Raw genomic sequence first — 12,224 nt, 5'->3', positions numbered from 1 at the left:
TTTGCACCAATGAGAAAGGATCAGAAGCAAGCAAGGAGCTCTTCAAAGTGACTAATCAAGTCTTCCTCCAAGGGAGTCCTCATTATTTCAAATATGGTCCTTGTGCTACCTTTGTATTTTGTGACATTTAAGCCTTGAATTCCTGTGTAAATATTCAGTAAATGGCAACAGTTTGTTTGTTCGGCTAGATCTAAACAAAATAAGATACGATTGACATGGGAAGTTTGTAACAGGGTATGATGATGCATGTATGTAATCACAGCACTCCAGAGACTGAGGTGGAGGGGTCGCAATTGGGAGGTCAGCCTCATTGCACACTGGACACCTATCTTCAAAAACCAGCAGGGGAGAGGGAGTAAAAGGGAGAGAGGACAGATTTCTCAAATATAGGTATTGATTCCTATATTTGTTTCAAGCTCTAACACAGGCCTTGGAGATGAGAGAAAATTTTCAGAAGCAACTGCAAGAGATCATGTCAGCCACTTCTATCGTGAAGACACAGGCGCAGAGGACTTGCCTGTCGAGAAGCAGTTGTAACAGTACTTCTTCAACTCCTGACAGCGCTCGCTCTGCTCGGAGTGGACGAAGCCGAGTCCTGGAGGCACTCAGGTTTGTGTCTCCGCAGTGGCTTGAAAGCAGGAAAACCCCTGGTGGCGGCACCTGGGGACTTAGATTGGTGGGTTATTTTATTTTATTTTTTCGCTTAATTTTAAAATAAAGCAGAAGTGTAGAATACTAAGACCAGCGGAGGGGTTTATAATGGGACCTTATTTACTTCAGATTCTGCATATGTCCCAATGTCATCTTTGGTTTTATCTGTTGCTGATGGGTGTTCCTCCGTCTTCTTGCATAAGCAGTTGTTCTTTCTTTGAGGTTTGTGATTTTTAGAGTCCATTTTTCCATTTGAAGTAGACACAGCGGGCAGTCAGTCCTCTCTGTTCCATAGTATTAGCACTAAACAATAAGTGTATACATAGTACTTAGAGTGGTTTTAAAACATTTTTATTATCGTGTGTGCTATATGGGCATTCTGTAGTACCTGTGCCAGGTCAGCATCTGAGACTGAAAGGCTCGGTTGGTGGGTGGTTGCTTGGTTGGTTTTTAAGACAAGATCTTGTTCTGGCTGGTCTGGAATTCAGAGAGATCGCCTGCCTGCTTCTGCCTCTGCCTCCATCAACTTTGGGTTATAATCCTTGCTGTCCTTGCCTCTGTCCAGTTTGGAATATAATCCTAGCTGTCCTGGAACTCAATATGTAGACCAGGCTGGCCTTGAACTTATAGAGGTCCTCCTGCCACTGCCTACTGGGTGCTGAGATTAAAGGTGTATGCCACTTAATAACAATGTATGTACCTAGGTGGAGTGGCACAGGCCTAAATCCCAGCCCTTGGAAAGTGAAGTCAGGAAGATGCCAAGTTAAGGCCAGCCTAGACTATGAGAGCCTGTCTTAATAATACAAGCAGAAAGTATATAAATGCTTGTGCGCTCGTGCTCTTCCCCTGCTCCCTCTCCCCCTATGTGTATTTGTATTGTCCTCTGACCTCCACATAAGTTGACTGTGGCATGTGTACACACAGAGAGAGACACATGCACACATGGATAAATGAATAAAATACTTGAAATTTTTTTTGTTGTTTTTTTTAACCAGGGTTTCTCTATGTATAGCCTTGGCTGTCCTGGACTAGATTTGTAGACCAGGCTGGCCTTGAGCTCTTGAACTCACAGAGATCTGCCTCCCCAAGTGCTGAGATTATAGGGGTGCACCACTGTGCCCATTTTTGTTGTTGTTTGTTTTTCTTGTTTTGTTTTTTGGGTTTTTTTGAAACAAGGGTTTCTCTGTATAACAGAGTCTTAGTTTTGCTGGGCTCACGTTGTAGACCAGACAGGCATTGAACTGACAGAGAGCCACCTGCCTCTGCCTCAGCCTCCTGAGTGCTGAGATTAAAAGCATGTACCACTATACCCAGCTTCAGAAATATTTTAGTGCATTCATAATTCAACAGTTCAGTAAGTGATCTATCATAGACTGGACATTTTGGTTGGCAAGGGTTAAAAGACCCATTAATTATAGCTTCTATAATGTTATGTTAAAAATACAATTTAAAGCTAGGTATAGTGGCACATGCCTTTAATCCTAACATTCAGGCATAGGCAGGTGGATCTCCGTTAGTTCAAAACCAACCTGGTCTACATTTCGAGTTCCAGGGCAGCCAGATCTACATACTGAGACCCTGCCTCAAAAATAACAAAATATAACTTAATTATTAAGATAGATATGGAGGTGTACACCTGTAATCCCAGCTCATGGAAGCTAGAAGGGGGAATATCAGGAGTTCAGCGTCATCCTTCACTACAGAGCAAGTGGAGGCCACCCTGGGATGCATGGACCCTACCTATCTTTAAAAGAAAGTTTAAAATGAAAATATTAAACCCAGTAACTATAGTTTTCTAAACATTACCATGTTTTCTAACTTACAGAATTAAAAAAGATCCCATTTTTAAATGCAGCATTATTTTAGAATTTTTTAAATTGACCGTATTTTTTTGAAATATTTCTAGATATCCTTTTTAAATTTCCAGTTAGAAATATTTTAAAAATAAATTAACATGATTTATTGGTGCATGCTATGCTGGCTAGGTTTTTTGCTTTGTTTTTTAATTTAGCATATACTAGGGTCATCTAGGAAGAGGAAACCTCATGAGAAAATGCCTCCATCACTTTGGCATGTAGGTAAATCTGTGGAACATCTTTCTTGACTAATGGTTGATGTAGGTGGGCCAAGCCCACTGTGGGTGGTACCTCTTCTAGGCAGGTGGTCCTGGGTTGTATAATAACCGAGCAAGCCATGGAAAGTAAGTCAGTAAGCAGCACTCCTCTACACTCTCTTCAGTTCCTGACTCCAGCTTCTTGTTTGAGTTCCTACCCTGACTTCTCTTGGTTATTGGTTATTACTGTAAGCTGAAATAAACACTTTCCTCTCCAAGCTGCTTTTGTTCATGAGGTCTTACCATAGCAGCAGAAAACAAACTAGGATGCATGCCTGTAATCTTAGCACTTGGGAAGCAGAAGCAAGAGGGTCATCTCAAGTTTAAAACCATACTGGTAATAACGAGACCCTATATCCAAAAAAGAAAAGGTTTCTTTGATTGATTTATTCAACAAATACTGTGTGTTTGTACTACTTACCGATTTTATGCACTTGGATTCAGCAGTGGCTGCTATTTAAAATTGTCTCTTCTATTTGTTAGGCAGTCTCGACAGGCAGTGCCTGATAACAACACAGAGCCCTCCCAAAATGAGCAGATCATTTGGGATGACCCGACAGCAAGGGAGGAAAGAGCAAGGCTCGCCAGCAACTTACAGTGGCCGAGCTATTCCACACAGTTTTCTGAACTTCAGGTTGAAGCTAAAAAACTGGACGATTCTCCTGGAAAGCCTGTAGACCATTCGGACATTGCTGAGCAAGGTAATAAGAAAAAACTATTTGTTTGTACTGTGCATGTTGTTTTTTATATTGCACATACAAATGAAAATGAATTGAACTGTATCAATCAGTCAATTGAAAAGTATTTTTGATCTTCAAATTTAGAAATTTAGGATTAGCTGTTTTTCTTTTAGCCTCTTTTCTATCTGTTAGGTAGTATTTGGTGTTCTTTGGCTTATGTGAGCTTCTCTCCCTCCCACCCCAACTGGGTAAGGTTATCTTCCTGTGCTGGGTGACATACAGACTTAGCTTCTAATTTTTTCCAAGAATTGCTTTCATTTTACAAATTTGTTTATGTTATAGTGATGAAAAGATCAATTTTGAAAGGAAGGTTTCACAAAACCCAGGTAACACCTGTGCCCTTTCAGGTTATGTGGTTGCGTTTCTTTATAAGCTGGGGAAATGGCTACTCTCTTTTTTATGTAGTGCTTGTTTTTAAGGCAGGGTTGTACCCATGTAGGTCAAACCTGAGATTTTTTGTCTCGGCCTCCCAAGCTGCTGGGGTTACAAGCAGACACCACTATGCCTCACTCCGCCTTTGTATACTTTTGATTGCAGAGTTCATGGTTCATTTTATTTTGGCCAAGACAAGTGAAGGTGTTCCCCAAAATGTGTTCAAAGTTACATGTATACACTATCACGCTGCATTTCTTCCTCACCCTCAGCCTTGTGTGTGACTGAAGTGCCAGGGCACCCAGGCTCTGAAGAACCAGAAACTCCAGCAGCAGATAGACATCTGATTTCCAGGCCTCAAGCTCCCAGTATGGCTTTCCCCCTGGCCAAGCCACCTGTGGCTCCACAACCTATGGACAAGGTTTGTTGACCCTTGGTATGGTAATGGCGGCTTTGGGTATTGTTCTTATGCTGGAGTAGGAACTTGTTTACTGTATCAGACTCCACACTATAGGAGATTTAATTTCTTTGTATTATAATTTGTATATTGGGTACCTTAGAAGACTGAATAAAATGTTGCTATAAAGTAACTATCTGATAATAGTTTTAATGTTAATTTTTTTCCCAAAATAAAACTATTGTATTCTAGATTGAAACACTGGAGGAGACTCATGAAAAACTTGAAAAACAGTATGTGTTCCAGATGTCATCTCTGAATTCTCAAGAGCGGATTGAATACTGTCACCTGATTAAAAACCTAGGTGCCAATATTTTACATTTATAAATTTTTTTCTTTTTGTATTTTATTATTACAACTTATTTAGAATACAAATATAATCATGTTTCTGTTGTGTAATGGGAAGATGTTGAGAAAAGAAAATGGGTAAGTTATTAAGCCCATACATTGAGTCAGCATTAGGGCTTTGATTTTGAAAATCAAATTAAGTCTGATTTTTAAAAATATCAGATTAAGCTCTAATCTATATCCAGTTTGCTGTACCAGTTACTAAGTCGTGGGAGCTAAGAATTCAAAGGTTTTGCTGGGCCTGGTGATATGCACCTCCCAGCACTCAGGACTCCTTCTCAGTAACATTACCCTTCTACCTAGCTGTCAGACGCTCCCGCTGAGACCTGGGCGAGGCAAGCTAAAAGGCCTGATGTATTGTAGCTGGACTATGGAGCAGGATGTGGGCCACCTGGGCCACATCATACTGTCTGGTAGCCATACTGCTGGGAAGTAAAAAGAAACCGGAGAAATTAACTTAGTATGCAAAAACTGTTAAACAGCATTTATTCAGCATAAAACACCAGAGAAATGTATTTGCAGGTTTTTTTTAATTCATTCATTTGAAATAGCCCCTTGAATTTACACTAGATTTGTTTTGTTTTGTTTTGTTTTTGTTTGATAGCTCTATAGAGTCGAGATAGTTGTACTAAGAAAACTTGATCTCAAAACTTGGCAGCAAAAGAAAATAATTTAGAAATAACAGGGCCAGCCACTGGTGTCTCTATTTGACAAGCTGAAGCAAGAGGATCTCAAATTTGAGCTCAGACTGGGCTGCCCAGTGAGACAGTTTGTAAAAAAGGGGTGGGAGGTACTGAAGGGCTTGGGGTTAAAAGCACTGAGCGAGGACCAGGGCTCTAGACCCAGTACCCACATGGCGCCGTACAACTATCTTGTAACTCCAGTTTTAGGGTCCGATACCGTCTTCTGGCCTCCACGGGTACTAGGCCACTCTGGTGCACAAATACACAAGCTGGAAAAATGCCCATACACATTAATAATAATAAAGTGTTTTTAGAGCAGAGAATGGGGTGGCATGGCTCAGTGTAGAGTACCTTTCCCCACACATGTGAAGCCCTGAATTTAAAGTGTCTACATGAGTTAGCATTGGAGGTTTGATTGTTAGGAAACCCCAATCCCAATCAGTGTTTCATATCACTAGGTCATGGGATGATAAGTTGAAGCGAATGTTAGTTTTATGTATCTATATGTCTTAAGTTTTTTATTTGGGTTGTTCATTTTATATAAGTAAGTTTTTTTTGCACAGTTGAGATGACACCTTTTGGAAAGACAGTGGGAAAACTAATAGAGTTTCTAGTAAAACTAGTAAAATTTCTGTCTGCACAAGGTGGGTCGGTGATCGAGAAGCAGTGCTCAGACCCCAGCTGCACACACATGGTTGTGGGCTACCCACTGCGCAATGAGAAGTACTTAGCTTCCATGGCAGCTGGCAAGTGGGTGCTTCATCGCTCCTACCTGGATGCTTGCAGGACAGCTGGGCACTTTGTGCAGGTGTGTATTTACATTCCTATAAGGGTTTATTCTCTTGTAAATGTCCTAGGAGTTCCCTGATCATATACTCAGATGCATGTAATTTAAGTGACCATATGTGGCTAGTTAAGATTACACCAGTTGTGTAATGATCTTATTAACAAAACGTTTGCAGAGTCAGGTTGCTTTATTCACATATCTCTTTCTTAAATGTTTCAGTTGGCATAAAAAAATGAGTTTCATTGTGGCCTACTTGCTTTTTGTTACCTGATTCGTCAGTGCTTTTTTTATTGACATGATATCCTCTTATTTTGAGAAGATTTCAAGATAGCTCATTGTAAGCCTTTTTATTTACTATTTAGTGTCTACCCTGCAGCTTCTGAAGCTTCTAGTATGAGTTCCTTGGGAGTTGTATCAGTCCATGCCTCCTCTGACTGCTCTCATGAAGCCAGAACTCTTGAATACACCGAGTCACCAAAATACAGCTGTCTGGCCAGGAGCTTTGTTTCTGGGAAATAAGTTTCTGCTTTTAATTAAAAGCCAGCTCTACTTGATTCTTAACATAAGAATAAAGCTGTGGGGCTGGAGAGTTGGCTCAGAGATTAAGAGCACTGGCTGTTCTTCCAAAGGTCTTGAGTTCAATTCCCAGCAACCACATGGTGGCTAGCGCCCTCTTCTGGCCTGCAGGCACAATACTATACAAATAATAAATAAATAAATCTTAAATAAATTCAAGTGAAGAATGAAGCTATATATCCTGTGTATTCACAAAATGTTTAGTGTTCTCTATACCTAACAGTTGAACATACAGATTTGATCTTAGATTTAAGGCTTCTTGGTGCCAGAAAATGCTCTGTGTTAGAGGAACCCAGAAGTTGACCGGCCTGATTTTCTAGGAAGAAGATTATGAATGGGGAAGTAGCTCCATACTTGCTGCTCTCACTGATGTCACTGAGCACCAGCAAAAACTAGCACTTGGAGCAATGAGATGGAGGAAAAGAATCCAGCAAAGAAAAGAATCGGGCGTTGTTGAGGTATTATTATATAGATACTACAAATGAGATTCAGTATTATGACTTTTGTTTTAAAGAGAATTATACTTGACTAAGTAATTCTAAGTGTCTTTTATTCCTTAATTGATATATTTAGTTGTGCATTCTACATTGAACTAAAATTTGTGTTGCAGCTGTACAGGTGCTGACACCTTTAATTCCATCATTTGGAAGGCAGGGGCAGGAGGGTGACTGAGTTCCAGGACATCAGGGCTGTGTAGAGAAATCTTGTCTATGGGAATAGACAGAGGGCACTGTGTTGTTCAGTGAGATGTGGGTCTTCTCAAGATAACCTGGCTTTTCAGGAGGTAGCATCAGGGGTCCTAAACTGAGTGTGCACGTTCTCCCTAATAAGCCTGAGACCCAAAGTCTGTATTCTTTGAGTAGGGAAAGTATGTCCTTTATTTTCTGATCACTTATTAAAAGCTAACATTTCTTTTAATTATAAATCTAGGCAGCACATCACAACATTATTAATAATACTTGTGATTTATACCAGTAAAAACCAGATTTTTTTTTAAGCCAGCATACACAATCATGAGTTTTGTTAATAAATTTTCATGCATATATGTCATTGTACTTGTGCCCATCTTCACTCTCTACTGTCCTCCCCCACACATCCTCCCCGTCTTGCTGGCCTCTTTCTTCTGCCCCATTTAGTCCCCCTTCTGCTTTTATATCCTATATTCATTTATTAACCTTAAATTTTTAAATTTTTGTTTCTACATAGAGAAGAAAACATACTATTTGTCCTTCTTAATCTGGACTTAAGTGATGATCTTCACTTCTGTCCATTTCCCTGCTGAGGACATAATTCCATTCTTCTTTATGGCTAAATCATACTCCATTTTATGTGCCTATGTATTACATTCCTTTAAGCAGTTAATATGGACTGATGTTAGCCATTTTGGCTAGGTTGGTAGGGAATCTCAATTTAGCTTTGATTTTCATTTTCCTGATGGCTAAGGATTTTTTTCAAGTATTTTCCACATGTATCTTGGGGGGAGGGTTGTGTGCCTATAGGCAGCTGTCTGTGGATTCTGGGAATCAAACTCTGATCCTCTGCAAGAACAATATGCTCTCTGAACCTCTAAGCCATCTCTCTGGCCCTTCGTTTGTATTTCTTTTGAGAACTTTTGGTTCATCTCATTTACCTGTTGACTGATTGAATGATTTGAGGTTGTTTTTTAAGTTTTTGAATCAGTCTCATGTAAAAGAGAATGATCTCAAAATCCCTGTGTTGCTGAGGATGACCTTGAATTTCTGATTCTCCCTATCCACCTCCCATTTGCTGGGACCCTCCCTTGGGTGATTGGGTTTTTTGTTTTCTTTTGTTTTGCTGTTTTTGATGTTGAATTTTTGAAATTCTTTATAGATTCTAGATGTTAATCTCCTGTTGGATATACAGGAGATTTTCTCCCACTCTTAGGGTGTTATCGCACTAGCAGATTGTTTCTTTGCTTTGCAAAAGCGTTAGAGATGGAACTTCTTTTGTCAAGTCTTTTTATTTTTCTCCTTTATTACGGTTTTTATGGTAACGCGGATGAGGGTGGCTACCATGGCACCAGTGTGGAGGTCAGAGCGCAACTTGCAGATGGTGATTGCCTTCCACTGGGGATGGAACTCAGGTCATCAGACTTGACACATCTCTCTATCTCTGAGCCATCTCACCTGTCCCTCATCTGTTAATTTCTGAAACATTAGAGTTCTTTTCAGAAATTCCTTGCATCCTACCTTATAGTGAAGTTTTCTCTCCTTGCGTGTTCAGAGTTTGAGGTCTTAAATGAATCCAATTTTAGGAGGAGAATCTAGTAGTTTTGTTTGCATCTTATTTATAAGATCCTGAAGTACTGTGTTTATTATTGTAGTTATCAGACCCATCGTTAGTTCTTTTGTTAGTTCTTTTTGTTATATTAAATGTGTTAATATAACATCTATCTACTGTGTCACAAATTTGCTTTTAATATTTATTTTTAATACACAGTTCTTTGTATTCTGAAATTTTAAAACAGCATCTATATGGTATGGGATTATCTAAGTTGTTATCTAAAGAAAGACAGAGGAGGAGGAATCCATAGGTTTGACCAGACTGTCAGAGAACTCGCAGAACATCTAGGCATCCCACTATTAAAGTGCTATCATGATCCATTGGGTTCTCTGGATTCCCCAAAGCCTGGTTAGCCTCCAGTTCCTTTCTTTCAGGATAATTTTACTGTCTTCTGTTAAGGTGTCATTTCTTACATATTTAATTTTCCAAATATCAAACATTTTGAAGAGATACAAGGAAGGCCCCACCTACTGTAGAGCCAGGCTTTCACTCTTGTCCTTAACAGCTGCTGGAAGCTCAGCTCAGTGACACACCATGGCTACCCACTAAGACCACATATTAAATGCTCTTTACTGGAAACAGCTATGTAGTGGCAGAAATAAAGCTTATAGGATTATTGGCCCAACATAGGGCTCAGCAGGTAGGAAGGCACTTGCTACCAAACGTGACGAACTGAATTTGATCCCCAAGGCTTGAATGGCAAAAGTATAGAACTGACTCCTGCAAGCTGTCCTCAGACTAAATGGACATAAGCTTCCTATCCATTTTTCCAAAGAAATAATGGGGGGGGTACTTGTTGACATTTTAAGTCCACTGAAGGTACTCCAGTAATCTAGCACTTGGGAGGCAGGAGAATGAGGAGTTCAGAGCTAGCCTTAGCTTACAGTAGGTAATTAGTCTGAGCTTTATGAAATTTGGGGTTTTTTGTTGTTGTTTTGCTTTTTAAAAAGCTAATGTGCTGGAGAGGTGGCTCAGGGTTAAGAGTGCCTGCTACTTTTCCAGAGGACTCAGGTTCACTTCCCATTATCCACAAGGCTGTTCATCTGCTATCTTGTCCTAGAGCATCTGACGCCCTCTTCTGACCTCTGCAGGCACTACCCCACAGGTCATACACAGTCTTTGTATAGATACGCAAACAAGACACCCATACACATTTAAAAAGGAAAAAAAAGACAAAAAGTTACTTATGACATTAAACAAAGGTAAACTCATGCATTACCTCTGCAGGTTGAATGTTTAGTATATTAAAAATGGCATGCACTTTTTTTTTTTTTTTTAATAGGGAGCATTTAGTGGCTGGAAGGTTATTTTACGTGTTGACAGGCACCGAGAAGCTGGGTTCAAGCGCCTTCTTCAGGCAGGAGGAGCAAAGGTTTGTGCTGGATCGATTTACTGCTATTCAAGGGGCAGGCTTGCATAGACTTGTCCAGCAGCGTTTGATGTTTCCATTCCCTGTGTCTTTTGAGGTACAGCCCTTGAGTGCATACTTCACAGCTGAGCCACTTTGGGGTATGAGGGGATTCTAATGCTTCTCTTTTTTCATTAGGTGTTACCTGGTCATCCTTTACCTTTATTTAAAGATGCTACACATCTCTTTTGTGACTTCAATAAACTAAAACCTGATGACTGCAGAGTTTTCATAACAGAGGCTGCTGCCCAGAACATGGTCTGCTTGAAAACAGAATATATCGCTGATTATCTCGTGCTGGTTTGTCACATTCTATTTTTACTTCCATTTATTATCATTATCATTGTTATTATATTGGGGGGACACATGTGTGCCAGTCAGAGTGGCTCAGGTATAAGAGAACTGGCTGCCATAGGACTCAGCCTCAATTCCCATCAATGACAGAGACCTACCATGCACTACTTCAGACCTAATGTTTTGTGAATAAAAAGAATCTGCTAATATAATTTTTTTTTAATGAAAAACTGTTATGACTTAAATTTTTAAGACTTTTTAAAGAAGTATTGAGTGTGTGTGTGCGCATGTGTGCATGTGTCCATGAGATTTCAGAAGAGAGTTATATCCCCTAAAGTTACAGGAGGCTGTGAGCTATCTGCTGAGAATCAAACTTGGGTCTTTGCGAGAACACTGTGTCCTCTTAGCTGCTAAGCTCTCTCTCCAGCCCTAAATGAATGTTTAACAGTATACTTTCTTCCTAGGTCTAAAGTTAGTATTTGCACAAGTAACATTTTAATAATCTGCTTTATTGCATATCATTTCCTCTTTGTTTGTTTATTTGGTTAGTAGTTTTTTTGAGACAGGGTTTCTCTGTGTAGTCTTGGCTGTCCTGGAACTCACAGAGGTCTGCCTCTCTACACTCCCACCGCCTGACTATCGTTTTTTTATGAATTTCCTCAGACACTTATTCATGTATATCATTAATTAGAATCCAGTATTTGTTCACAGCTCCCTTAGAAGAGCTATTGTACAGTGAAAATTGTAGATCACCATTTCATTGTGTGAGTTAGTTTCCCAGGTGATGGTCTTGCAAATCCTTCAGTATCAATTGCATAACCTTATCTCAGGAGGCATCCTTCAGCCTTTTCAGTGAGCTCTATCCCAGCCCCACAGAGATAAGCTTGTTTTGATTATTTGTCCCCAGAATATATTAATCTTGCCTGTTTGAGAGCTTCACAGAGCTGCCATTAGAGAACACATACTGTTACGTGGAAGCGTCACTTAGCAGAGTCCATGGGTCCAGGGTGTGCATGTGTGTTGGTAGCTCATCCCTTCTTGTTATAGACCGTCCTGTCTGAATAGAGCACCCAGGCCACTTTCCTTCCAGTTGGTGGCGGCACTAAATATGAACAGGCACACTTTTCCAGGGGCCAGATGCGTACAAGTGCTGGGCTATAGACTAAGTAGACACTTAGTTTATGTGGTCAGGCTGGCCTTAAATTTGCAGGCCCTGCTTCTGCCTCCTCCTCCTCCTGAGATTGCCTGGTATGCAGTATCAGACTTTTTCTAGAAGAGATTTGGTGCCACTTTACACCATCATTTAGTTTTATAGTCATTTGACTTTTAGCCATCTGGTAGAGCTATAGTGGGGTGGTAACATCATGCTTTTTAAGAATCAACCTTTTTATCTCTTTGCTGTCTCTCTCTCTCTCTCTGGCTCACTGTCTTGAAATGGAATCCTATCTCGGCCTTCCAAGTGCTGGGTTTACAAGCATGTATCTCTATGCT

General features: G+C 40.2%; 1 protein-coding gene across 3 annotated transcripts in view; it reads left to right on the top strand.

The window, feature by feature from the left end:
- Topbp1 (DNA topoisomerase II binding protein 1) overlaps positions 1–12,224 on the top strand; it is a 48,616-nt gene that overhangs the window by 32,383 nt on the left and 4,009 nt on the right. For 2 of the 3 annotated variants that reach the window (XM_021657395.2, XM_021657396.2), the window contains exons 20-27: positions 417–609; positions 3,248–3,465; positions 4,149–4,297; positions 4,526–4,637; positions 6,009–6,172; positions 7,048–7,185; positions 10,314–10,403; positions 10,578–10,739. In XM_021657395.2, the coding sequence (XP_021513070.1) occupies positions 417–609; positions 3,248–3,465; positions 4,149–4,297; positions 4,526–4,637; positions 6,009–6,172; positions 7,048–7,185; positions 10,314–10,403; positions 10,578–10,739 (1,226 nt within the window). The remainder of the gene's footprint in view (positions 1–416; positions 610–3,247; positions 3,466–4,148; positions 4,298–4,525; positions 4,638–6,008; positions 6,173–7,047; positions 7,186–10,313; positions 10,404–10,577; positions 10,740–12,224) is intronic. The other variant, XM_060385405.1, reaches the window with a different exon arrangement.

The sequence above is a fragment of the Meriones unguiculatus genome, chromosome 6, assembly GCF_030254825.1.
Source record: "Meriones unguiculatus strain TT.TT164.6M chromosome 6, Bangor_MerUng_6.1, whole genome shotgun sequence".
Lineage (NCBI taxonomy): Eukaryota > Metazoa > Chordata > Mammalia > Rodentia > Muridae > Meriones > Meriones unguiculatus.
Note: the sequence above shows the minus strand (reverse complement) of the source record. Positions and strands in the feature narration are given on the sequence as shown.